Source organism: Cryptomeria japonica, chromosome 1 (assembly GCF_030272615.1).
Source record: "Cryptomeria japonica chromosome 1, Sugi_1.0, whole genome shotgun sequence".
Taxonomy (NCBI): Eukaryota; Viridiplantae; Streptophyta; class Pinopsida; order Cupressales; family Cupressaceae; genus Cryptomeria; species Cryptomeria japonica.
In genome coordinates this window covers 81,579,705-81,607,102 of record NC_081405.1, presented here as the reverse complement: position 1 = coordinate 81,607,102, position 27,398 = coordinate 81,579,705, and the positions used below count along the sequence as shown (strand labels likewise).

At 38.3% G+C, this 27,398-nt stretch overlaps 1 protein-coding gene and 1 long non-coding RNA gene across 2 annotated transcripts; one reads left to right on the top strand and one right to left on the bottom strand.

Moving 5' to 3' along the window:
• Positions 1-340: 340 nt before the first annotated feature.
• LOC131041876 (uncharacterized) lies at positions 341-25,553 on the bottom strand. The gene is made up of 2 exons (XR_009105084.2): positions 25,480-25,553; positions 341-658 (listed from the first exon to the last, which is right to left on the bottom strand). It is a non-coding gene; the product is annotated as an uncharacterized LOC131041876 (long non-coding RNA).
• LOC131041875 (serine carboxypeptidase-like 51) lies at positions 925-27,398 on the top strand. Its single transcript, XM_057975100.2, has 14 exons — positions 925-1,685; positions 1,835-1,920; positions 2,046-2,153; positions 2,347-2,365; positions 2,514-2,735; positions 20,876-20,919; positions 21,030-21,091; positions 21,296-21,401; positions 21,851-22,053; positions 25,831-25,900; positions 26,327-26,377; positions 26,499-26,551; positions 26,770-26,899; positions 27,098-27,398. Exons 1-14 carry the CDS (start codon positions 1,547-1,549, stop codon positions 27,164-27,166), a joined length of 1,362 nt encoding a protein of 453 aa, XP_057831083.1. The 5' UTR covers positions 925-1,546; the 3' UTR covers positions 27,167-27,398.

Here is a 27,398-nt window from a genome sequence, read left to right as displayed (position 1 = left end):
TACCAATAAAGTTGCACAACTCCTATAATTAGTAACTTTTTTTTTCCAACTACTAAGTATACTAGTGGGCAACTATTGGCCCACTAGACCACCCACTAGAAGATTTTTTAGTGGACTTTTAATTAACAAATTCAACGCACAATTATTAGAACATGAATGGTAATTGGGCCCCTTCCCCTATTCCTATATTAAATTACAAAATAAAAAATTATTGTCAAAATCTTCTAAATTGATAGAAGAAATAAAAAATTTAATATCAAAATCTACTAGACTGATGGAAGAAATTTCTAACCCCACATCTAACATGTATATAAGATTTCATATCTACTTGAAAAAAATCTGATTTAACCAATTATATATATATATATATACCCCTGCTCCATAAAACTATCCGGCCACCGTGTTGAAAAAGAAAACTATATGTCTCCTTCATAACCATACATTTTATGTAGCTGCATAGACACTTCATAAATATAGTCTCTGGGATCTGTCTATGGAACCGCATCAATTGCTCCTGTTTATGAGATAGTTCCACAAAAGGCAGAGCACGTCCAAATAGTGCATTGGGATTTGGAATCCAATAGGTCCCACATTAGATTTTAATGGCAGGTTGTCACGGACTGACTGGTAGACTATCATTGGAAATGCATGCTCTAATCTGCTAAGAGCACACAAATTTGTACACACAAATTATTCACATATATATACAAAAATATGCATCCATTTCAGAAAAAGTAATCACCGTACATGTCATTTTAATTGGTTTTATCTGTAGTGAACGTGCAATGGGCGGTAGGTACCCCACGTGTGGATTGGAAATCTGGATGGACTCTCTTTTCATCATTTTTAAAAAGATTTACTCTCTCAGTCAGAACATATTGCTAAATAAATCAAATTAAACAATTCTAGAGCATTTTGATTCTTGTAATGTGTTAGTAAGTACCTCCAATGCTCTGTAACCCATATCAAACGTGCGATGTTGAATGGGACTCATTTACCCAAACAGTAATGCTAAATTGACCAAGTTCATGTGCATTCCAAACAGGTCATTAAAATAGCAGTAACCCAACGGTGGCTCGGATTGCAAAGGCTTGTAGCTTTAAGAAAAAACAAAAACAGGCTACAGTTATACATCAAGTGTAAAACTTGGTCGAATCATTTCCTCTGCGTTTCTTCATATCCGGTTTAGGTAGTTCTAACCATTGCTATGCAAGCAGCAGGGATACCATACAATCTATATAGTAGTAAAGTCCTACAGCACCCATTTGCATATACTTGACAAGATTTCAATCCCTCAACTAACTTCACTAAGCAGTTTTCATGTAAAGGATAGCTGTCTACCAATTTGGCTGTAAATAGTGCTTGCCACATCATTATGTCTGAATTTTGTTCCCCTTGTCATTCAATCTACGAATGACAGGTGATTCCATGATGACAAGAGAGCATAATTAACTGCACACGTGGTCAGAAGTTTGGAAGTTTCAGAGTGACAGAACACAAAAACAGGTTTTCTTCTACGAAAGCTTAAGTGGGTACTCTTGGAGACATGACTTACTCACATGCAAAGGGACACCTGTTGATTTTAGTATGGTGTTTAGCAACCAGCTATTCGGCTTTTGCATACAATTTCATTTCAGGAACACCAGATGGATCTGAAGCGTGGGGTTATATTGAAGTCAGGCCGAGTAATTTTTTTTTCTTCTTTTCTGATACTATCTATCGATTTTCCTAGAGAATCCTGTTTTATGCTGCTAGAATCTAATTTTTTAATTGGATAATTTATATGATTCCTCATCACAAAACTGACATTATCTTCCAAAAAACAAAATTCTAGAGGCCCACATGTTCTGGTGGCTTTACCACAGTCCTGGAGGTACGAGGAATTCATGGCCCCTTATTCTGTGGTTGCAAGGTGGACCGGTAAGGCCTTTAGTATTTCTGAATCTAACCAAAAATGTCTAAGACAAAAGCCATGTTTATTCAAAGGGATGTGTTTCGGATCTGCCTCTTCAATCATTAAGATTGAAATTTCAAGTATTTTGCAGGGCTCTTCAGCTGTTGGAATAGGAAATTTTCAAGAAATTGGCCCATTGAACACTAAATTGAAGCCTCGGGCATCAACTTGGTTGCAAAAAGCAGATCTTTTATTCCTGGTAAATCTTTCTATCTCAGAGTGTAAGGGCCATAGTTTGGGCATATAACTGCACACAAAATTGTTTCCATGAATTAAGAGTCCAATGCAGACAAAACTTAGATACCTGGCACAATACGTGTTTAGAAGAGCTTATATCAATTTAGAATTCGAAACTAATTCCTCTATTTGCATGTTACATACACGGAGCACAGGACAGTCCTGTTGGTTCAGGTATCATAAGATTGTTATTTTATTTAAATCATAATTATTTTCTCTATTTTCTAGTATCAATATTGTCTTGAAAGACCATTTGCTGAAAAATTCGCATCTATTCAATATTTATGATTCTGTTTTATCTTTTATGCTGTGTTTTCTGCAGGTTTTAGCTATGTGGAAAATGACACATTGGTGGCTCATACGGATGCTGCAGCAGCAGATGATCTGTTAACATTTCTCAAGGAATTTGAGAAAATAAACAGAACCTTGCAAAACAGACCTATTTTTATAGTTGCAGAATCATATGGAGGAAAGCATGCAAGTATGCTCGGTCTTGCCTTGAGCAAAGCTATTGCTGCTGGACAACTTATGGTCAAACTTGGAGGTACCCTCTTATCCATGTTAATTTAAAGAAGAAATATAGAAAGAAAGGGGAGGGCAATGCCTTCACTCATTGCATATTCTACTTATACACAATAGCGTTCAAGAATTGTCCTTATCAAAATGTATAATGCTTCTTAGAACTTGTAGCACAGGCTTATGAGATATCATCTATTTTTGTATCTTTATTTCAATTTTTGGAGGCCACATCCTTAGCATGCTCCAGCTAGAATTTATATAGAAGACCAAACATAAAGAGACAAGATCTCTTTCTCTGGCGGATTACTAAAAATATGTCAATGCCAAGAATTGTCTTTCACGTCTTAGCACAAACAAACAGAGGTGTCTTCCAATTTATCCAAGGTACCCTTGTCTTGAAAAGCATAAGGAGATTATCCTAGATCATGTTTATTGTCGAGGGAAAAAACTTGTACGGTCAAAATCAGAAGTTATGTATAACAATTATAATGACTATATTTTTTCTGCAATGTCTCATTTTAGATTTTCTTTACAATGTCTCATTTTAGACACTTTCTTATTTTTACCTTTAAACAATAATTCTAACTCAAACTGATAGTTGCATTATATTTATAAATATTAATTTATCTAGCATTGTAGTTTTTATTATAATATTCAAAATTAAAGCTTATAAAATATTTCTGAAAATATAACTTAGCTTTGTTTTCTGCTGTGATTTTTCCTTCAATTTGCAGCGATTTCCTTTGTATGAATATTTCCAATTTCTGATCAAGTTATGAGATTTTGTCCAATAACTTGATAAGAGTTTTCATCCTTAAATTGTTTTTATGAACCTTGGAGGGGCTTTGTCCTCTTTCGCTGTATGATTCACTTGGAATATGTCATAATATTTCTGCATGATTGATTGCTTTTCCTTCTAGATCTACCTTCCTTATATACTTTGTCTTGCTCAAGGGACACAACCCTACATATGTCAGTTGACCATTCTTAACAGATTGATTATTATTCAATTCCAATTTTGTGTAATATTAATTATCTTTCTTTGGGTGCTTCCTTAAACTTGTTCTAAACCTCTCCAAAGGTGGCGGCTGAGGCAAAGGCTTGAAAAGTCTTAAGAGAATGACCTGATTTTCATTTTCTTTTAACAGCTCACGCCCTCCACAATCTTGTGGTTTCCTTTGAAGCATGGACAACAGGCTAGGAATATTGAAAGGGCCCACTCAAGTCTTTCTTAGTGAACCTTAGACATAAGATATGCAAAGACTTTAGGAAAAGTGGCGACTGATATCAATCCATAAGATCACAAACAATTATTACAAACTCAAATCTTTAATCGAGTCATCTAAGAAACAAAATGCGTCCTTTAAATATTCAAATTGCTCCAATAGTTAGTAGCAGATATAAAGGCGGCTAGCATAATGTCTTCATAAACCATTGGCTAGTAGCAGATATAAAGATGCATAAAAGCAAAGAAAACACATTTTTTATTTATATCAAAATGCCTTTTACAATAAACATGTTAGTTACATAGTTATCACAAAAATTTATCGAGCTGCATTTTAAGAGCTATTGTGTGCATGCCTGTAGCTGTTGCTGCACAATTTCTTCTTCCCAATTCTGTTCTTTCCCACACCTCTGCTGCTGCTGCTACAGTTTTCCATAGTTTTCCTTTTTCCTCAACATTTTCTTCTCTTTAACTATTCACTTCTCATCTTCCTTTTTTGTTTTTCCCACACTTGTCAGATTCATCTACAAACATTAAATTTCCCTCCAAAAATTGAACTGTTGTTCAAAATTGCCAAATCTAGGCATGAGAAACAGAGCCCCCATAATTACTTGTTGTTTTGTGGTTGTAGGGGGAATGTAGGTTGCAAGATCAAGGAAATCTTTGTTAGTTGAAAACAACACATCAGAAATTTAATATTCTAACTCAGGATTATAAATTTCAACACCCCCCTACACTCCCCTTTAATCTTGAGTCTATTTCATGCTCGTTCTATATTTCTAGAGCTTGAGCTATTCATTCCGGAGCTTGACATATTGGAGCTCTTTTGGAGCTCAACCATTTTGGGGCTAGTCATTCTGGAGCACTTCTGAAGCCCGACCATTTTGGAGTTTGCCTTTTCAAAGCTCTTCCAAAGCTCAACCATTCCAGAGCTTGACCTATATGTGTAAACTGAAGTTGACCATGAGGGCTCCAAAGATATTGTTGTTGTGTCCATGATGCCCAAACTTATTCTTAGGCATTTAAAACTATCTTTTGTGAGTAGCTTAGTAAAAATGTCCATGAGTTCTTGCTCAAACCTATAATATCGAACATTAATTTCTTTATGTTCTACTAGTTCCCTTATGAAATGATACTAAATGTCTATGTGCTTGCTTCGTCCATGGAAGATTGGATTCTTTGTCAAAGCTATTGAAGATACACCATCACAAAATATGATTGTACTATCTTCTTGTTTTTCTTTTAAGTCTGCTAGAATCATCCTCAATCAAATGGCCTGACATGCTGCTACATTTGTTGCTATGCACTTAGTTTCAGCTATGGAAATAGAAACAATGGGTTGTTTCTTAGATGCCCATGAAATGGCTCCTAAACCCAAGTGGAACACATATCTCAATGTGTTTTTCCTATCATCTATATTTCTTATCCAATCAATATCAATGTATCCAACCAGCCCAAAATTATTTGTTGCAGTTTATAAAATGCCATGTCCCTTGTTTGCATTAACATAACTCAGAAATCTTAACCTTCTTATCAATGTGTATCCTTTGGTGTCTCCATAAATTTGAAAATCAGGCTTACTACTTGCATTATATCGAGTCTAGTTGCAATCAAATACATTATTCCAACCATAGTTCTGTACAAGGTTGTATTCACATTGCTGCTGCAATATTACTTGCTAAATTTCAGATCTATGATTGTTGGTGTTGGTGCAGACTTGTTTTGTTGAAGAAATAGCAAGATCTGAAAGCACAATTAACTTCCACTGGTGAAATAATGAACATAAAAGCATGTGTATCATAAAATGAAAATGAGTGTATGTATAAATTGTACAAAGAGCATTGCATATGTAGGCAAGGGTGTGAAGGTGAGAAGGTCGAAGTGAATCTGTTGAGTGCTATCAAGAAACTGTTGGATAAGAATCCCAAGGATTGGCATACACAGCTGAGGTTTGCTCTTTGGGCAGACAGGACACGGATGGAGAACTCCTTGGGAACATCTCCCTATCATCTAGTCTACAGACAGGATCCAGTGTTCCCCATCCAGTTGAGAATCCCAACTCTGTAGTTCCTGCAAGAATATTTGGATGGTGAAGATGCGGTTCAGACGCGTCTTTCATAGTTGCTACACCTTGAGGAGAAAAGGGATCAAGCATTAGACAACTTTGTGAAGCATTAGGGAGTGGTCAAACGGTGGTTTGACAAACAGGCCAAGGTCAAGTGTTTCCGGATTTCTGACTTGGTTTTGTATTGGGATAAGGCCCACGAAAGAAGAGGTGATCATGACAAGTTTGACAAGTTATGGATGGGTCCTTATCAAATTTCCGAGGATTCATTCAGATTAAAGGCCCTGACAGGGGAGGATGTTCCCTTGCCTGTCAATAGGCAATTCCTTAAGCATTATTTCCAATCATAGGTCTCCCTATGAGAACTGCTTTGTACTATATTTGATTAAGTTTTGTTTTCCCACCCTATGGGTTTTGGGTTTCTTCTTTTTTGTTGTGCTTCGTTTGCTTTGGGTTTTGCTTTGGTTTTGGTTTGCGGCTTTCAGTGCCGGTTTCCCTCGAGCATGTCCGCTTGTGTGGTTTTGCTTGGGTCTTGGGTTTTTTGGGTGGCCTTAAAGTGTTTGGGAGTCTCTATCTGTTGGTGGGGTGGTGATGTTGTTTTTCCTATCTTTTCCACGGTACCCGGACCTCTGCTCTGAGCCATTCAAATCTTTTAGGAGAAGTTATGGTTGGTGAAAACTTTACATCTTGCTTTAGCAGCACCGGAATCTCCAAACCCATAGTAGGCTTCACTGCTTACGAGCCAAAGGAATTGACGGAAACAAAATGAAATACCAAAAGAGAGAAAGAAATATGAAAAATAAAAGAAATATCAAAATATTGGCTTTGGGAATGTGCGGATAACTCCATCGGGGCTATGGACGCCCGACTGGCAGTGGAGCAATATTTGTGGAATTCCAGAGACAACCTCGTCGGGGCTATGGGGCTTGATTGGCAGCGAGGCAATGTCCCGGATGCTTTTGAAGTATAGATACCACTAGCCTGCCATAACTGATTTTAAGAGTTTTGGATGATCTCCTGGAACAAGGTTGATATCCATGCACTTGAATTTTACTTTGGGTTCAAACCCTGAAGTGTTTCTCAACACTCGAAGTGTTTTTCAACACTTCACCCGTGGAGTCGCCAGATGTTGTGACCTAATCACACATCACCCCATCCCAGATAGGGACCCCCCTAACTTTTAGGCCCTTTTGGTTGTTTGGTCTTGGTTTTTTTGTGAGTTTTAGTGGCAGTCTCGTCAGTCTCTCTGCTTTGCGCATGTTCGAGGGTCATTTAGAGTTAATCTGCTTTTCGTTTGAGCGAGTTTGGTGAAGTCTAGGGCATGTTTTGTCCTTTTTTAGAGTTTCTGCCTTTTGTCCTAGATTTTAGGGGTTTCTGTTTGGGTTTTGGAAAAACTGAACATACGAATGGAATCAGGACCCTTCAAGGAAACTCCCAATAAAATTTGAGCCAAAACGAAGCAACTTTCTATTTTTAGAAAGTTACTATTTTTTAGGGATTTTACTGAGTCCTAGAATGTCATCATTTTGCCAAAAATCAAACTTACTATTTTTAGTAAGTTTCTATTTATAGTAAGTCATTCCTATATCTTGTCTAGGGGTCTAACACTGACACATTGAAGGTTTCTATTTTTGGAAAGTTTGTTCTGACGGGACCATTCGGGCAAGGTGACAAAGATCAGGAATTCGCGAATATTTCTAATTCCAGAAAGTTAGAAAGCAGACAGAGAAGCGAGAAGATGGTTGAATGCTGGAAGCCCACTCCTGAAATGGAAAGCTCGGGAAAATTCTCTAAGTCTGGAAAAATGAAGAAGGCATGGAGGATTCACAAAGTTCACTGAATCCTCCACCAAGTCAAAATTTCGCCCGAGGCCAGAGATGGGCGCCAAAATGGAGAGCCCGTGGAGGATTCACAAATTCATTGAATCCTCCACCAGTGAGGAATGCCGCCCTGCTACCCATGAAGGCGCCAAAGTTGATGCATCATGGAATTCACTCCGCAATCTGTGAATCCTTAGCCAAGGCAAAAATCTGCCCTAGGCGTTGAAAGGGCGCTCAAGGAGAAGTGTCATGGAAAAGCACAAAACAAAGAAATTCCACGCCCAAGTCCAGATAGCGCCCAAAGGGAGTAAAGGGCGCCAGATCCATGAAGGCATGGAAGAATGCAAGATGCAAGGAATTCCTTTCTTAAGTCAAAACCCGCCCTAGGAAGATGGAGGGCGCTAAACTAAGCATTCCATGGAGAATGATGAATAATGATGAAGTCCTTCACCTATGCAAAATTCCACCCCAACCTTACATAGGGCGCTCAAAGAAGGCATTCATGGAAAGAAGGAAAGGTTGTGAATTCCTTCCTTAGGGTGAAATAGCGCCCAAGAGAGGTGTTGACGTGTATTTTGTACACAATCAAACACAGAATAAAATACCCAAGGGTACCTTATCCTCTCTTGAATAAAGCCTCTGATTGCTGAAGATGTCGCAAAAAAAGGATCAATCAGGATGACTTCAAGGTTCTTGTAAGTAGGGTCTCTATGTGTGGATAAGCTCTTTGTGGTATGATGTGATTTGCTGGAATCACAAGGGGGCTTGCATTTGATGATTGAACGTCTGATCTGCTTTGAATATTGCTGGAACACAAGCTCTTACTAGCTTTGACTTGAAAAAAGGAAAAAAGATGAGGGCGAGGAAAGAATCTAATCCTAACACTAAGAATGTAAGAGCAATGAATGATCTTTGATGAAATTCTAACTAAGTCTTGTTTTGACATCACAGGAACATCTCCACAAGGTTAGTGCGATCTTCGAAGGAAAGCTTTATGATGTTCAAATCATCACTGCAGGCATAGACACCATCAGGTTGATGCATATCAATGAAGAAGCGATAATTGAAGTTAGGCTTAAGCTGAACGATTCCAGTTGACTATGCAAGGCAAGTCTGCAATCAACAAACTGCTAGTAGTATGGATGTACGAATTCCACCATCAATCAAGCACATTTCTTCCACTCATCTAATAACATGAAATCAAATATGAGAAGTCTAAAGACCATGCAAATTGTCGAATCGACCCATAAATTTCACCATTTCTTCAATGAAGTTACAAGTCTTTTACAACAACATCTTGGCAACAATCTTTGCCTTCTCTCTCTACTCTACTCTAATTGCTATTCTATCAACTAGCTAATCACCTTCTAACTACTCTCTATCTATCTTCTATTAATTGCTTCTATATATCTTTACAAATGAAATGTCAGGGCTTATATAGTGCCCTCAATACAATTCGATGGCTAAGATCAATTCGAGATCAATGGCCAAGATTCAATAATGAAAACCCTAATTAGGGTTTGTTACAACCATTACATAACATTTAATGCTTGACCAATGATAAAATTGTATTGCTTGGACACATGTCCTCTCTGGAAAATTCAACCAATGGATAGCCGGGGTAGGTACATAGAAGTTTGTGCCACCTCCCATGAGTTGGGTACATTGAATCTGGACATTGTTGAGGTGGACCACACTGACTGGAGAAGTGATGACTAGGATGCCACCTTGTCTGACACTTGTAACTTGGTAGATATTCAACTTGATGTTGTTGAGAAGCTAGCTTTAATTAATTCATCTGGAACTATCTGCTTCTTCAACGAACCCTTGCTCTAACTCCTTGTGTCCTTGATTGGCAGGATGATTGATGTACCTCGCCCTAGAATGCTGGATTGGAGAAGTCGCCCTTGTTGATGTTTGATCGAAGAAGGTCGTCCTTGTCGATGCTAGACTGGAGGAGGTCGCCCTTGTCCTTGCTTGATCTTCTTGGAGGAGACCGTCCTTGATTTGGCTTGATTTTACAACTCCGGGATCTCCATTTGATGCCTACACAAAATATTAAAGTTAGTCTTTTGAGCATCAAACCTCAAAGCATGAAATTTAAGACCTTTCAAAGGTAAAACTTAAGATATTAATTTGAAAAAAGTCATGATAAATCAAGAATTATACATTTTCAAATTAATCATGAATGGAAATTGGATTTTCAAGACTTAGATTTTACAGAATTGCAATGGGATCACAATAAGTCTTGAATGAGATCTTCAAAAAAGTAATTCTTCATACCTTCCCTTGAGTATTAAACTCTAAGAAATGATGCAAAAATAGGGTGAATTTTGGCTAGGCGAAATATAGATCAAAGTCCTTCCTTTAGCAAAATGCGCCTTCTTTAATCTTCTCAAGCATCAATTCCACCACCTTCAGTCTTCAACACTCAAGATAATTCGCTCCAAATAGGCTAGCTTTCGCACCTCCTTCCTTGCTCTCCAAATTCGCACTTGAAGTAATGAGTGAATGATTTGAATTGTGAAACAACACCTCCAATATATAGAGCGCTCACCTTCCACTTACCCATGAGGCCGACCTAATAAAATGGATAAAAATAATACCTCAAGCGTTCCTTTTTCAATTTTAATTTAATAAAAATTAATTTAAATGCCTTTATAATTAAAATTTCGATTTTCTAAGGCTCAAAATTAATTTATTAAATGCCATGCGCCTTTGCCAATTTAATTTAAATTTTTCAAATATTTTGAAGTTGATGATTTTGGCATTTCATGCGATTTGGAGGATGTCAACATTGGGATATGGCAAAAATAAAGAATGTACATTTTAAGCGCTCTGGTCCCTTGGAGAGGGACAGGAGCACTTTTTCATTTTTAGGCTAGGATTCTCAATTTTTGAAGTCAAACCTTCGTTCACCATGCTTTAGAAGTTCTTTCCTATCTCACACAACTTTGCCTTAGCATAATCTCGGAGGGAATTAGTTGTTTTCATAAAAAGTGGGACGGTCCTTCAGTGAGGGACGGGAGCACTTTTGAGTCCATTGCATGAATTCTTGATCATATTAATCTTCAATTTACCCTCAAGGCGTAGAATATCACATTTCACACCATCTTGAGCCTTGGTAATAAAAATATCATTTCAAAATGCAAGGTAAATGGTCATATTTGGAAAAAGTGGCACGGTCCTTCAATGAGGGACGGGAGCACTTTTGCCAGTTGTCGTCAAAATTTGCAACTCTCGCATCTCAATTCAACTTCAAGGCATTTTAAACACTTTTTCAAACTTGCGCCTTGGTCTCAATTTGTCCAAAATTGGTGAGAAAGGGAAGATAACATATTAAGTGGCATGGTCCTTCAGTGAGGGACGGGAGCACTTTGAAAAAGTGGCATGGTCCTTCAGTGAGGGACGGGAGCACTTTTGCAATTACAAGCTTATTTGTCCTTTGCTAGCCTTCGAAATTATCTTCAATGGATGAATCTTGCCTTCTCTCATTCATTTCAATCACGCAACTTGCCTTGCCTTTGCAAGAAATTTGTATTTTTAGAAAAGTGGGATGGTCCTTCAGTGAGGGACGGGAGCACTTTGTCTTGGTCCCCTGGTGAGGGATGGGAGCACTTTTTGTCATTTTGGCATACTTTTTGCTCTTTAAACCTCTCAATTGCGTCCAAGGCATAAAACATCCTTCGTCCTTCCCATCCAAGTCAAGTTTTATCATGAAATATCGAACAATGAAGAGAAACTTGAAAAAGTGGCACGGTCCTTCAGTGAGGGACGGGAGCACTTTTTGTCATTTGGGTTGATTTACTCCTTTGTAGACTGCTTAAATTATATTCAATGGACAAAACATGCTTCCCTTAACCTCTTCAAATCATAAAATCACCTTAACCTTGCAAAGATAGTGCAAATTTGAAAAAAGTGGCACGGTCCTTCAGTGAGGGACGGGAGCACTTTTTACCTTCTAAGCCAAATTGTCTCACTTTTCACCTCGAAATTTCTTTGCTAGAGAAGATTTCATCTTACTTCATGCTATGATTAGAAGTTAATGTCCAATAAAGGTCTAAAATTGTGCATATAAAGAAAAGTGCTCTGGTCCTTCAGTGAGGGACGGGAGCACTTTTTACCTTCTAGGCAAAAACTTCATCATTTCTTTGCTTTCAATCAAGTTTGGATGCTTTATCATGTTCATTTCGTCCTTCACTATGCCTTTGATGTTTCAATTTGACCAAACAAGGCCAGGAATGGCTCCAATAAGTCTTTTCGCCTTTGTCTTTCAGTGAGGGACGGGAGCACTTTTGCCTTGGTCCCTTGGAGAGGGATGGGAGCACTTTTTCCTTTAACCTTCAAAATTCACCATTTTTGTGCCTTCAGAATCTTCAAAAGTATCAAGTCATGTCCAATTATCATTCCGGAAGACCCTGCACAAAACAAAATAGAAAAGTCAGTGACAAATATGCATAAAATAACATTTGTGCTCTGGTCCCTTGGAGAGGGACGGGAGCACTTTTGTCCTTTCTGGCTAAAATATTCAAAATTTAGGTCTCCAATGATTTCACAAGGCAAAGTTAGGTCATCTTCAAGGCTAGGAATCAATTATCTTGAAAAAGTGGCATGGTCCTTCAGTGAGGGACGGGAGCACTTTTTTGTGTTTCAGGCATCATCTTGCCTCTGAAATCTGATCAAAATTTACCTAAGCAAGAATATACAATTTCATCTTCAAAATGTTAACACTTAGACAAAATTTGAATTTTCCCAAAAGAACCCTGACTAGACCTAACCTGAGACATACCTGACTTTCCTGACAGACTAACCTTACTTCAATAATCAACCTTTGGAAGGACGCTTAATAACTTTCAAAATTTGACTGGACTCAGCTTGAAAAATATCCAAAAGAAACCCCTAAGGCTTAGCCCTAGCCCAGACAACTCACTCACTTACTCAAAACCCTAAAAACAGAGAGAAGAACAGGCAAAACAAAAGCAAAAAGAGGGGGTCCCCATTTTAAATGGGGCGATGTGTGAAAACGTCACAACAAGAGGGAAAGAGCGCTAAATTAGGGGATGCAAGAAATCCATGGAAGTGAAGAAAATTCCCCACCAGGTGGAAAATGCCACTTAGGAACACAGGAGGGCACTAAAATGGTCTTCTCATGGACAGTGCACTAGATGATGAATTCCTTCCTGGTGCAAGAGCACCTCAGCACACAAACATACCAGGAGGTCAAAAGTCATAATGTGAACAATTTGATTGTATTTGAGTCATTCATAATGTATTAAGGTCATTTGAGTCCATTGAATCATAATATGTAAGGCTAAATGAGCCATTTTGTCCAAAGTTGCCCAAGTTGTGTATTTGAGTCTTGATTGGGTTTATGAGGTCAAATTTGTGTAAAAGTATCATGAAGGGGGAAAATGATGTAAATTGTGTTATTTGGTCCATTATAAGGTGTTAATAATTTCCATGTAATATCTTAACAAGTTTTGAGTGCAAACTCAAAGAGTTGTCAAGACAAAACCTAGATAGAGGAGGTGTCATTTGGTTGAAAGGTGGTTATTTAGTTAATTTTCAAAGGGAATTCGACCCAAGAGGTTGATTTATGTATTTAAGGATTGTAATCCATGAAAATGAAAAAAGGGAAGGCATTGGGAAGCATTGAAATCAATTTGGTAACAAGTTCTTGGTTTTTCAATTTGTTATTTTGGTGTTTTAAAGGTTTTCCTCTGGTTTCCAGGCCTTGTACGGCCATGTACAGCCTGGAAAACCATGTATTATTAATTGGATAGTGTATAAAAATGAATAAGCTTTCCATTTCTTTTCGTTTGAGTTTATTTCATGCAGATTTGAGAAAGTTATGGACGTGCCTAGGGTTAACCAGTTTTGGGAAAAGCTTCATAACTTTTGATTTAACCGTTGGATCTGGCTATAACTTGGGGAAAAGTTGTTTATCTGACCTATCTACAATCTGACCGAAGCGATTGGATTTATTTTCAATATGTAAAAAGTTATTAATGACTGTTCATCTGCATTTTATTGTGAAATCAGACTGGTAAAGGCAGGAGCAGTCCTGTTGCAGCATTTGATATGGCCAAATTAAGAATAATGATGAAGAAAGGATATATGTTTTGGAAAGGTCTTTGAACTCTCTTTCAATTTATTTTTATCTCACTTAATTTGGTTAAGAATTGAAGAAGTTGTGGTTATTTTTGTGAAAACAGTTTTTAAGGATGAAACCTTGAACTAGGGTACTCCATGGGAATAAAGAATTTGTTGTCTCATGTTTTGGTGAATTTTATGATCTAAAATATTGAATTAAGGTCTGTAGGGATGGAATATAACCTTTTAAAGTGGTTTGGGGTTGATTGGTGGCATATGGTGGAAGTATTTGATAGACAACCCTTGTGTAAAGCTTATATTGTGATTGCATTGTAGAATGGATGAATACCATTTGCATTGCCACTTAATGAGTGTAATGATGATTGGATCAGCAAGATCCTTGGTTGTGAGTTGGTTTTCCATGATGCTCTGCATCACTTCCTCAAGTGAGAATTCCGCCTAGAGACATGGAAGGGCGCCAAAGCAGAGGAGTCATGGAGAAGCCAAACAACGATGAATTTCTCCTTCATGAAGGAATAGCGCCCAAGTGCTAGGTGAGGGCACCAAACAAGGATGTTCATGGAGAGTATGAAATGAATGAATACCATCCACCAAGTCAAAATTCCGCCCTACTCTCCAGCTGGGCGCCAAAATCAAGCATTCATGGAAGATTCACAAAATTGACAAAATTTCCCCTCCAGTGAAAATCCACGTTCAAGCTTGAAGATTGAAAATTTGTCTAGGGCATGAAAGCCAAAGGGTCAAGGAGGAATCAAAAGTAAAAATCCCCTCGGGCAAATTTTTGAATTTTCTATTTTTTAGACACCGAATCTTATCAGAATATGGAAAATTTAATAAATTCGAAATCGTGGGAATCCCTAAAAAATAGGGGATTTGAAAAGGCATGAAAATTCCTTCAGAAGTAGAAGGCAACAAGTTAGAATGAAATCAAGCAAATCTTGAAAAAATCCTTCAAATTCTCTCCGAAGTTGGAAAGAATGGAAATTAATGAGGTGGCGAGGAGAATCTTCCAAGTATGACGCATGACTTAGTGCATTTAATGAAACTTCTAAATTCAAACTCACTCGCATGGGAAGTTTCTTTTGCATGGAGCAGTGATTGGGAAAGTATGACGCATCATGAATGCAATTGCTAATTTAATGCCTCCTAACTTAGCAAGACGTTTTGAAGAATTCTATATAAGCATGGAGAGGCATTTCATTTCTCACATGCAGGATTCAAGAAAGAAGAATTGGAGAAGTGAAGGGTGGCCATACTTAGTCTCTGTTTTCATCATTTCCAAGGTGCTTCCCAGGATGGCGGAATCAAGCAAGGCAGCTACCCTCTCCAAGCAGGCATTGATCAAGGCAGAAATGAAAGGTTCCCTTCCTCATTCTCGGCTGAATTCAAGGTGGGAAGAAATCAACGATACTAATTCAGGCACATTCAATTTGGCTGCATTCAAGATCAGAATGTTCGGGACAGAAGGGCACAATCCATCACCAACAGCTGTCAAAATTGTCAAAAGCAGAATTGTTGCAGCAGCCGATTTTCCTCCTGCCATTCAGTGCCCAGACTTGGTCCTAGAATGTGCAACACATTATAATTTGGAGTCGAAGACAATCTCAACGCCAGATGGCAAGCTACTGGCAACATTGACTCCGGAGTCGATTGGTGAGGCTTTCGGAATTCCTTCGCACTATTCCATGACATACAGGACCAGCAACGGAGCTCAGGCAGTATATGAAGCAGGTCCTGCCAGGTGTGTTGATTTGATTAATAAGCAGTGGTTGTTGAAGCCTAGAGTGCATGCCTCCAAGATGCCAAAGACTCTCACTATCTTCGAGTTCAAGCAGGAGTATGTGGACCTAATAAAGATGTTGAGCAGAGTAATGGGGTGTTCACATTTTGTGAACTTTGAGACCTAGATGTTCTTCTACATAGGCGAGATCATGAATTCAAATGGGCTAGTTGACTGGGCCAGATTGATCAGTCATTACTTGCATGAGCAGCTGAAAAACTTAAACGAAAAAAGGTCCCAGTCCTTTTTCATGAGCTCCTACCTGTTCTATATGCTTGCACGAAGGGGAGGATTTGATGGTCTGCCAGCGAGAGGAATTATGGGTTGAGGACCAGCTCAGCTGAAAGTACATGAGTGTTATCCCCAGCTGCATCTTCACAATGTTAATTCTTACAGGTTGGCGAATGACACCTTCACTATGTACTTGACATGGCTTATGCAAAAGAAGTTGCACGTAAGGGTGTCGCTGCAAGCAAGTGCCTTGGTCCAGAAGTATGGAGTTGCATTCTTGCAATTTCCTAAATTCACCCACATCAGGATGCAAGGATTCTCATTCCAGTCATACAAATTGCCAAGATATCCATCAGACAAGCTCATATTGCTAGAGCTCATGAGACAGTTAACTGCCTATGATCAATTGCAAAAGAAGAAGAAAAAGAAATCAATTGAATTCCCAGTTGTCTTTAGTGACTTCATGGAAATATGCCCAGGCTTGGAAGCCGCTAAAAGTGCAGCAAGGGAATTGACATTCTATCGCCTACCATTTTATACATCCAGGGCCCATTATGATCCTTACTGCCAAATCAAAAAGGTTGCCGGCGTCAAATTCATACACAAGTTTCACTTAGAAGATTATTGGGCAGGTGTCGAGGATGACCTTGAGGTCTGGAAGAGGATGCATTCCAAATTGCCCCTCGACACCATCAAGATAAGTGAAATTTATCAAGTGCCAGATTAGGTGAAGGAGGATTCAGATTTGATACAACCTGAATTTGAGAAAGTGAAAGATCAGCCCATTCAGTTGCCAGATTGGTCAGAGCCCGAAATGGATGATTTGAGTGTCTTAGCTAGACCGGTGCTGAAATTCACTAAGCATTGGATTGACAGGCAGATAAAGAAGTTGGCAAAAGGAAATGTTCATCTGACATATCAGCTAATGGGAAGTCTAGATTCCCATAGTGAGGCGACCGATGGTTCTTCACAAGTCCAAGCAGGAGGGGAAGTTCGGATGGATAAAGGAAAAAATGCCCCAAAGAGACCAAGGACAGCAAGGAAGAAGGATGCCCAACAAGAAGTCCCACAAGAGGTTCAACAGGAAGTCCAACAGGAAGAACCTCCACAAAAGAGGGCAAGGACAGAGAGGGAGTATTCACCGGCGAGTTCCTTGAGTGTGCAGGAGGTAGTGATGTTTCCACACCCAGCAGGTCCACCTCCAGAGACCATTCCGACACCAGATATACTCAGCATTAATGCTTCACAGGGACACCATCAGCCAAGAAGTCAAAGACAAGAAAGTCCCCCACATCAAGAAGAGGCTCGCCAGGATAGCTTCATGGAAGCTATCCTTGGTGAAATGGAGGAAGAGTCACAGGAGGAGGAGCACGTAGAAGTTCATAGTCACTCCATCCCCGCTCCATATTGGTTGGTGGGAAGGCTGAGAAAAGAATCAGAAAGGGAAACTAATCCAGCCCAGGAGTTGGAAGAATTGTTGAAAAGGATGGATCGGCCAGCAGAAAGGAAGGCTCCCCAGAAATTTTCCAAGGTTGTCAGGGAAGAGTCTAGATCCCGAACCCTGCACATTACTGAGCCTGCAGTAGATAAAGACAAAATCGAAATCAGGCAGGAGGATTATGTTATCAGACAGATTGATCTCGGTCATGCTTCCACAGGTCAAGTAATGGGAGACTTTGAAGAATCCTCCCTAGCCATGAGGGAAAAGATGTTGAAATCCAAGGCAAAATGTAAGCGGCTAAGGGAAGAAAATAGAGCCTATGCGACTACATCAGGGGTTTCAAAAGACCCCTCAGGGAGGCAGGTCCTTCATTCATTCCTCCTTCCTCCCTTCCTAAGGAAGTTGTTGATGACGCAGAAGTTATTAGAGCAATGGCACAAAATTTCAGGGAATGGATAGAAGACGTTTACATTGTAGTGGGAAAATTCGTCAAGGACTTGGCTCAGCTTCATTCAAGGTTCGTGACCCTCCTGAGCAGATTAGAGACAACAGAAGGATTGTGGGAGGATGTGCACATTTACCAGGACTTAACCATTCCGCGACTCAGGGCTCTGAAGAAGGTTCCAAGGCAAATTCTGATTGATGGGAAAGTAATTCAAGAGAATGAAGCCTATGACTTTCCCCGATGGTTCTACGCCGTTTGCTTAGGAAAGAACACCTTCAATAAATTTAGCGTAGGCTCCTTTACTTTGAAAGATTCCATCAGAGGGGTGCAGGAGGAAATCGTCAGTGCAATTGAGGCATTGTTCATAGGGAAACTCAATGACGGTGGAATAACAGTGAACTTGAAATCTCAATTGCACGAGTTCTTCTTCGTAGGTTCATTCCCGAAGGAACATTTTGCAAATGTTTCTTCATTTTCCGTTATAATGAAGAAGACGTGGTAAATCATGATGGAGTAGGAAAACATCTTTCCCAAAAGCAAGGAGGAAATTGCCTTGATGGAATTCAACATTGAAAATGTGCCAAGTGTCTCCATCGGAGAGCTGGAAGTCGTCGTCAACAAATTCATTGCATATGCCATAAATGAGTGAGATAATGGTCATCCATTCTTGGACTAGAATCTTTTAGTTGAATAGTGGTGGCGTATTTACTGCTGGGGGTGTTTTGACTAAGTGTGGGTCCAGTCAATGCATGTCGTAGTCGGATGAGGAATCTTCTTGCATGCAGCCTCCTCATTTATGGTTTTATGATAGATTCTCCATGCATGTCGCCATCACATGAAGAATGATGGACATTTATTCCTTGCATGGAGGTGTTTATTATATTTTGGGCATAATCAACATCATGGGGCACATTTAATGCACTAGTGGGTGCTATTTTAGGCTTTTGAATTAATTGTGTATGGGCATGATGGGTTATTAATTGCCGATTCCCACCTTGTTGCATCTTGAGTGGGGAATCTTCTAGGGTGAAACCCTAATTAGGGTTTGCATGGCCTGAGGTCTATATAAGGGGGTGACCCCCTTCATTTAAAGGGAGGAGAGATTATTGTCTGAGATTGTTGCATCAGGATTGTAAAGTAGCCAACTTAATACATTGTTCGATTTTGATGGTGTATTCTTGTTCTATTTTGGCAATCTGCATGGTCTTGCTCTCTTCAATTAAACTAGATTTGCTTATATGTTGTTAGGAGAATTGGATTTGATAGGAGTACTTGTTGCAGAATCCGAGCTCATACTTTTGGTGTGCAGTTGATTGTTGTATACCGTGCAAAGTTAGCCTAAGACTTTTGATGTGAATATGCTTAACTTCGATCATCAGTAAAGATTGTTCGATCCAATGGTCCATATTGGTGATCTGAAAAACCTCCATGCACCCTTTGAAGATTGCACCGCCTTCGTGTACTTGTGCTCTGCTAGCGAAACGAAGCGTGGTTTGATTCCGCATGAGTGATCCCGTCTCATGTTCTTAGGATTAGATTAGCTTTAGCATAGTTCTCTCTACCCTACTCTCATTTACTTTCTGCATAATTCGAAAATCGCAAAAAATCTAAAACTAGGGCTTTCATTGCAAATCATCCGTGTAGAAATCCTTGAGCTTGCATGAGTTTATTATCTTCTTCAATTGAACACACGTAAGGCCCCTTGGGTTAATAGCAAACCCATCAAACAAGTGAGTCACATCCACGCACTGAAGGAACCTTGGAATTAGCCGTTTGAACTTTAAGCAATCTTAGCATACGAACTGATCTTGATCAAGAGAGGATAAGGTGACCGTTGGTGACTTTATTTTGTGTTCGACATTGTAAAAAAAAACGCACCAACAGGAAGGAACTTCAGAACCTTGGGGTTTCGGAGTTCTGGGAAGGAAGAAAGGGAAGCAAGGAAGAGAACTTTGGAACCTCGGGGTTCCGGAGTTCCGGAGAAAGGAAGGAAAAAAGGCTAGGAGGAAACTTCAGAACCTCGGGGTTCCGGAGTTCTGGGAAGGAAGAAAGGGAAGCAAGGAAGAGAACTTCGGAACCTCAGGGTTTCGAAGTTCTGGAGAAGGCAAGGAACTTCGGAACCTCAGGGTTCCGGAGTTCCGGGGAATGGAAGAGAAAGGGAAAGAAAGAGAGGAACTTCGGAAACTCGGGTTTCCAGAGTTCCGGAAAAAGGAGAGGCAGAAAAGGGAAGGAACCTCCGAACCTCGGGGTTCCGGAGTTCCGGGAAAGAAGAAAACGAAGAGGGAACTTCGGAACCTTGGGGTTCCGGACTTCTGGGAAAGAAGAAACGAAGAGGGAGGGTTCCGAAGTTCTGGAGAGGGAAAAGCGAGAGAAGGCAAAGAGAAGGAACTTCAGAACCTCGGGGTTCCGGAGTTCCGGGGGAAAGAGAACAGGAGAAGGCAAAGGGAAAGAACCTCGGAACCTCAGGGTTCCGGAGTTCCAAGGGAAAGAGAATAGGAGAAGGCAAAGGGAAAGAACCTCAGAACCTCGGGGTTCCGGGGAAGGAAGAAAAGGCCAAGGGAGGAACTTCCTCCGGACAAGGCAACACTTCACACTTCATGATTCTATTGCTTTTCTCCTCGATCAATTGGGGCAGCACTGGTCCATGGAACATATCTCCAATCGGTTCTTACTGATGGACCAAGGGTGTCATAAAATGACAACAGTTAGCACTATGGAATAGTATGCCTCCATCATTGTGCAATCAAATTAACCAGAATGGATAGTCCACCTTGTAAGAAAAAAATAAAAAAATAACTAGTCGAGCTACATGTTCCTTTGTTAGCATGTGAGAAGAAGACCAAGAAACATCTATATACAATTCAACATATGCTTATGTGCACCTGTAAAAGTGTAAGTACACACATAAAATCAAATTTATTTTCTCGTTCCTCTAATGAGTTTTGTCTTTTTTAAAGAGAAACTTTTTAAGTAATTTTCTAACAACCTGTATGTAAACAGTCTCCTTTTGGAACTCATTTATACACCTTTCATCTTGATTACAGGAGTTGCTTTAGGTGATAGCTGGATTTCGCCTGTAGATTATGTGGTAAGCTCGTGAAACTATTCTTTGCTCCCACTACATTGGGAAACCTTAAATATTTAATCTACCTCTTATCAAAGAGGATAATTTTCTAATTAGGTTTCTACAATTAATAGATTTCATGGGGACCTGTACTTAAGGTTGTATCACGACTGGAAGACATTGATAAGGCCCACGGGTACAGTTGACTATCCATTTTTTATCTTTACTTTTCTTCTCAAAATTGTATTCAAGGTAAATATGTTTCTCTGGATCTAGAACTCATTGGAAACAAATTTCATTATTCTGAAATTAGGGCCTTGCCCCATTTTTGTTACCATCTTTAGAATTAATTTACGTGTTTCAAATTTTAATTTATAAATGATGTTTTCCATGCCTACAGTGTTGCTCTGGAAATTCAGGATCAGGTAGCAAAGGGGAAGTATCTACAAGCAAAAGACTCTTGGTCCAGACTTCAGTATATAATTAGCTCTAATAGCAATAATGTGGTATGTATGTTGTCAAGTCCAAAAGAATGGGAAGAGAAAAAAATAAAATACTAATGCAAGCTACTGGAAATGCTAAAACAGGAAATTCAATGTAAAGAGAAAGAGGCAAAATGGTCTCTATTGCCTTTGAATGAAAATCATTTTTCTAATGTCCAAAAATATATCTAGGTTTCAAGCTGTGTGTGTGTGATCACATTGATCAGCGAAAATTGGTTGCGAAAATTGGTTGAGTTTTGAATATGCTCAGTTAAATTTGTGACTATATAAATCACTTAGGATAAGTATTGCTTAGTCATCGGTCACAGTGTTGATAACATTTCAATTGTGTGATGACAAAACCAAACTGATTTTCACTACATTAAAAATATTTTCTTACTCATATCAAGAAAATTTTGTCATGAAATACATATATTTTATTTTGTAACAGCAAATTATTGTGTGTTTGACAGGATTTCTACAATTTTCTCCTTGATTCAAGGGATGATCCTGTTTCATCAGTAGTAGACGCCTTAGAAAGTGGGACTCCTAGACATTACTTGCGATATCTGAACTTCAAAACAAATTCGAAAAAAGATGAATCAAATTTTGACCTACAAGCATTTATGAATGGAGTGATCCGTGAAAAACTGAAGATCATCCCACCAAGCATAAAGTAAGAATGCATTGCATGAATTCTTTCATGGAAATGAATAAAAGAATATGAATTTAACTTGCACATAACAGAAAATATCCATGTCTCAGTATTTGAGAACGTTGCTTAGTTCTGTTTAAAAAATCTGCCTTCTGAACTACTAAGAATAAGTTTTGCAACACTTTCAATGCTACCTGATTTAACATATCTTATAGCATTGATTTGATTTTATTAGTTAAATGTATTTCTCAGGCATGGATATTGTCGATTTCCTTTAACTTCAGCTAAGCTCCAAATCATAGTTAATGTGACTCACATTTCTTTTTAAAAGGTAGAACTACCTATATAACCTTACATGTCTGAAGTTCTGAACAATGAAAATAAGATAAATGTCAAATATATATATAGGATAAACAGCTGTCATATTTTAATACATTATGGTTACATCTTGAAATCCATGCGTATTCCCTGCCCATCCATTCCAGCCTATTTGACATTTGCTACAACTTACTAGCATAAAATGTTACACTAATAAATGCAAGTAATTTATTTAAAACATGAATTCCTAAATAATTTATTCCGAGTTTATTTTCTTGTGGACCTGCAATGTGATTCATTAATTTATTCCAAACAAAAAGTAGATGTATTATTGTCAACAGATTTAAGTACTCTCAAATTTCAGAGTTTTTGATTCCCAACATTCTATACAAACTTTGATGTTTAAGTCTTAAATCAAAATAAGTTGCTTGTTCTTATTGTTCAGTTAGTTGTAGCTGGGTTCCATCTTGGTGGACCGAATTTGCCGGCCTTTGCCTCAAATAGAAACAAATATGATGATATACCATTCTTCTTTCTACAATGGGGGTGTTTGAACCTTTACCTTTGGGAAACAGTTATTTCCTTCTTTTATCCTTGTTTCAGCCTCGGGGATGTCAACTGCCTATCAGATGCACACTATCAAGCATTGATAGGCACCTGATGGTGTGCCTCACTGTGATTAGTCTCTGGGACTTCAGATTTCATTCTCACTCTTTATGTAGAAGATCAACTGCTTTTTGTCATTCACATCCCATGGTACAGAAATGACAACTTATTAGCAATCTTCTTTCTATGTTTGGAGCATAGTTTTAAAACTCGTGGACTCGTCACGGACTCGCGAGTCCATGGGAGCCACGAGTCGACTCGCCAAGGACTCGCGAGGCGAGTCCTAGCGAGTCTATCTGAAAGACTCGCGAGTCTTTTGCAAGGACTCGCGCGAGTCTTTTGCATGGACTCGCGAGTCTTTCAGATGGACTCGTGCGACCCAGAAAAAATGTCATGCAAGCTTTAAAATTGAGTTTAACATGTGAAAAAATTTGGTCTCTCCGTCAGGATTCATATATGGAATATAACATTTAAGTATAAGTGATTAAGTTATATTCCATATATACTGTCAGGATGTTTGAGAGTGGTTTCGGACCTCCAGGAGTTATAATGCAAAATCTAGTTTTTGGAGGATTCTTCAATTTTCCAGACTTAGTCAGATTTCAGGATCAGGAAGACATTCCAGACTTAGCCAAATTTCAAGGCATTTGAAGATCAGGATGACATTCCAGACTTTAAGTTATATTCCATATATACTGTCAGGATGTTTGAGAGTGGTTTCGGACCTCCAGGAGTTATAATGCAAAATCTAGTTTTTGGAGGATTCTTCAATTTTCCAGACTTAGTCAAATTTCAAGATCCTTCGGCGATGCCCCTTGACCCCAACTTGGGGGCGTTGCCCCCAAACCCCCGTCGAAAAATATAGGGGGAAATTGCACCGATGGAAGTAGGGAAAATTTAACCTCCGAGTCTGATTAGGCTCCATATAAAAGCATAATTAGCATTGAAGAAATCTTGGTATTATACATTTTAGAGTTGAAAGTTTGAAACTATGAGTATGTGACATGTGTAATGTTTCAATTATGGCTCTTATGTTCTCTAAATGCATTAATTTCTTTATGTTTTTTTGTAAAACTACGGTTTTTTTTTTTGCCGAGTCCTTGCCGAGTCTTTCATGAGTCTTTCACGAGTCCGAGTCCAAGTCCAAATTTTTGGTTTGCCGAGTCCGTGGCGAGTCCGAGTTTTTCAACTATGGTTTGGAGAATCATCAGCCATAGAACTTAGGAGAGGCAGAGGGTTCAGAATCCTGCTTCTTCCGAAGATTGCTAAGTTGAGCCAACCTAGCCAAGGTCAATCTTCGCACCAATCATTAGATTCTATGTTGGCCCTTTTGTGGTAATCAACAAGATGCTGGCCCTTCTGTTCCAGAATTTGATGTGGGATAGATTCTTTCTTTCAGTTGATTCTCTTCTCTTGGTTTTATCTCTGGTTCTCTTTTTAGCATAGGAACCTCCTTTCACAGAAATATTTTTTAGTGCATGGTTTTGTAAACACCAGTTTATTGGGGGCCTGCTTATTTGGATTTACTTCTCTTGTTAGCTTATTTGCTTCCTAGTTGCAGATTATCTAGATTTCTATCTTTGGATGTTGAAGTCCTTTTAACACCATTGATTAGCTATCCTAACCTGCACTCTTGATTTGCATTAACACATTAATATTATTTTTCATTCCTTGAACTCTCATTCATCCTGATGATGGATCACGGAGTGTGATCCGAAATGTTGATGATTAAAAACTTGCACACAATCCAGAAGCTGTTCACTTAATTATCATGGATTGTGGAAATCTAATAGAATTGATTCACAATAATATTATTTTGTTCTTTCCACATTAGATCATTTTCAGAATACTAGAGGCTAAGCCAGTTAAATACTACTACACTTTCAAGCCACGGTAATAGATACATGATCTCTAGCTGAGAACACACTTTTTTTTAAGATTTCTTGTTGGATTCATGTTGAGGAAAATTTCTCCTATCCTCTTCTCCCGGAATAGGAATATCATGATCCTTACAGAAATTGTGTGCCAAGAACAAATGCTGACAACATATGAAATGGCATAGAGAAGCACATTTTTGCATTAGAAGGGCAAGTGTAGGGGTTGCAAAGCATCAAATATTAAACATAGATCTCAGTGAAAAGGAGACGTATAGAGGAGAAAAGCAGATTCAGTTTGTGTTGTAAACATTCTAAATATCTAGTTTCAGTTATATTCACAAATTATAGATTAGGCTTATAAACAACCAAATACAAACAATCAGAAACCTGCAAGTGTATAATGTGCTTATGCAACTTGTGAGAAGCTGTGGAAAGAATACTCTACCGGGATAAAGAACAATCAAACACATGGACTCTGAACTTTGTTTTCAACTTACAAAACCATATTACTTAACTAGCTATAAATGTGGTAGCAAATTCATTGCATGATAAATAATATGCAACAGAAGGCCACATTCTCTCATTCACATACCATATGTAGAAACAAGATGATAGCTGATGAAAAAGATAGTGTTCAGGTGCTTACCATATTGCCTCAAGAGATGATAAATGAGATAAATAATATGCGTCAAAATGACACAATCTCTCCTTCACATTCCTACAATATGCAGAAAGAATTTAATAGATAAATAAAATGAAAATGTGTTCAAGCACCTACGATACTACCTCAGTCATTCTGTATGAATCTTCCAATACTTCCTTTCCAAAAGCTTCTCATACTTTCTCCTATTTCTATGAATCTCCATATACTAAATATACATATTAATTTTTATGAGGGAAGTTGTAGCTACTTCCTGAATTCTATCTCAACTTCAGAATACAATAAGTTTTACTTTCTGCTAAAAGCTGACATTGATCAAAATGTAATATTTGCCAGATGGGGTGCGCAGTCAGGTCTTGTCTTCGAAGCACTCGGAAATGACTTCATGAAGAGTACAGTCGATGAGGTTATTTCACAACCCTCAAAGTTGAAAACAAATTTAAACAAAAGCTGAACTTTTATAAATTAGATACTTAAGCCAATTTGCAGTGAAAACCAATGTAAGCTAGGTATCCACATTAACTGTGACCCTAACTTCATCAAACATATTTGTGATGCTGGGTCTCTGCGGTGGTCTTAGAAAATCTTACAATCAGGATTGTTTCTTGAAGCCCACAGTTTAGTCATAAAACTACGAAATCTCACTAACACAACATATTTGTTCCTTTCAGATTGAAGGGTATTACCCAATAGCAGATTAAAATAACTTTTACTTCTACTATCCCCTACTTATTATAACAGCATCGAAAAATCTACCTCAGAATTCTCACCTTACCATCTCTTTTTCCAACTGCAAGCTTTAAAATTGCATTGCTTTATCTGAAAATTTCAGGTGGATGAACTCTTATCTCGAGGCGAAAAAGTGACAATTTACAATGGGCAGGTAAGGTCATTCTGTCTTAGAATAAAAGCTGAAGTTTATTTAGAACTGAACTTTATATGGTTATCTTATTTGATAAACATGTTCCAGAGTTTACTCATTTGGTAAAGTTTGACAAATACAGTTGGATTTGATCTGTGCAACAATGGGAACAGAAGCTTGGGTTCAACGATTGAAGTATGTATAAAAAACTCAAATTAATTATCCATTTTATTTGATCTTTTACCAAAACGTATATGGTAAAATTCTGAACCCCAACAAAATAAAATATTATTTGAGACTATAATACGAGTTGTGCAAATTCAAACTGAATATCCATGGTATTTGATATTTCAATGAAAAGCTGCATGAGAAGGATTTAGAGCCCCCAGAAAGCTAAAAGTTGTTTGTTTCAGGTGGAAGGGATTGGCAGAATTCAATTCCAAAAAACGCACTCCACTCTACTGCAACGGTTCACAGACATATGGGTTTATCAAATCATACAGCAATCTACAATTCTTCTGGATTCTCGGGGCAGGGCACTTTGTAAGTGAAATCTCATATTGTTTGAATTACATTAACATGGAAGCTGTAAAGAGAGAAATTTATTCAGTTTTGCTGGTATCGGGATGGATTATAAACCTAGCATTAATGACTCGAGACATCAATCAAATAATTTCTGATGCAATTTCTATCCAAAAATCTTTCACACAATAATAAACGTTTTTTGAATTCGTTGATCAGGTACCTCTTGATCAACCATGTTTGGCTCTGAAAATGGTCGATATGATCATAAACATGGTGAGACAGTGATGTATCAACGCCTTTGCTCCGCTGTTATGTGTTTGAAAAATTAAGATTTACATTTATAATTAAGTCAATCTTAGTGGCTTATTTTAATGTTAGTTTGGAGTTAATTTTCTGTAATATCTGTAATAAGAATGGGAAAGTTATGGGAATGCAATGATCTATAATTATTTGCACAATTCATTGTAAAGTCTTAACAAATTCAATTTTATTATTATTCATGTTTATTAATGTGCAA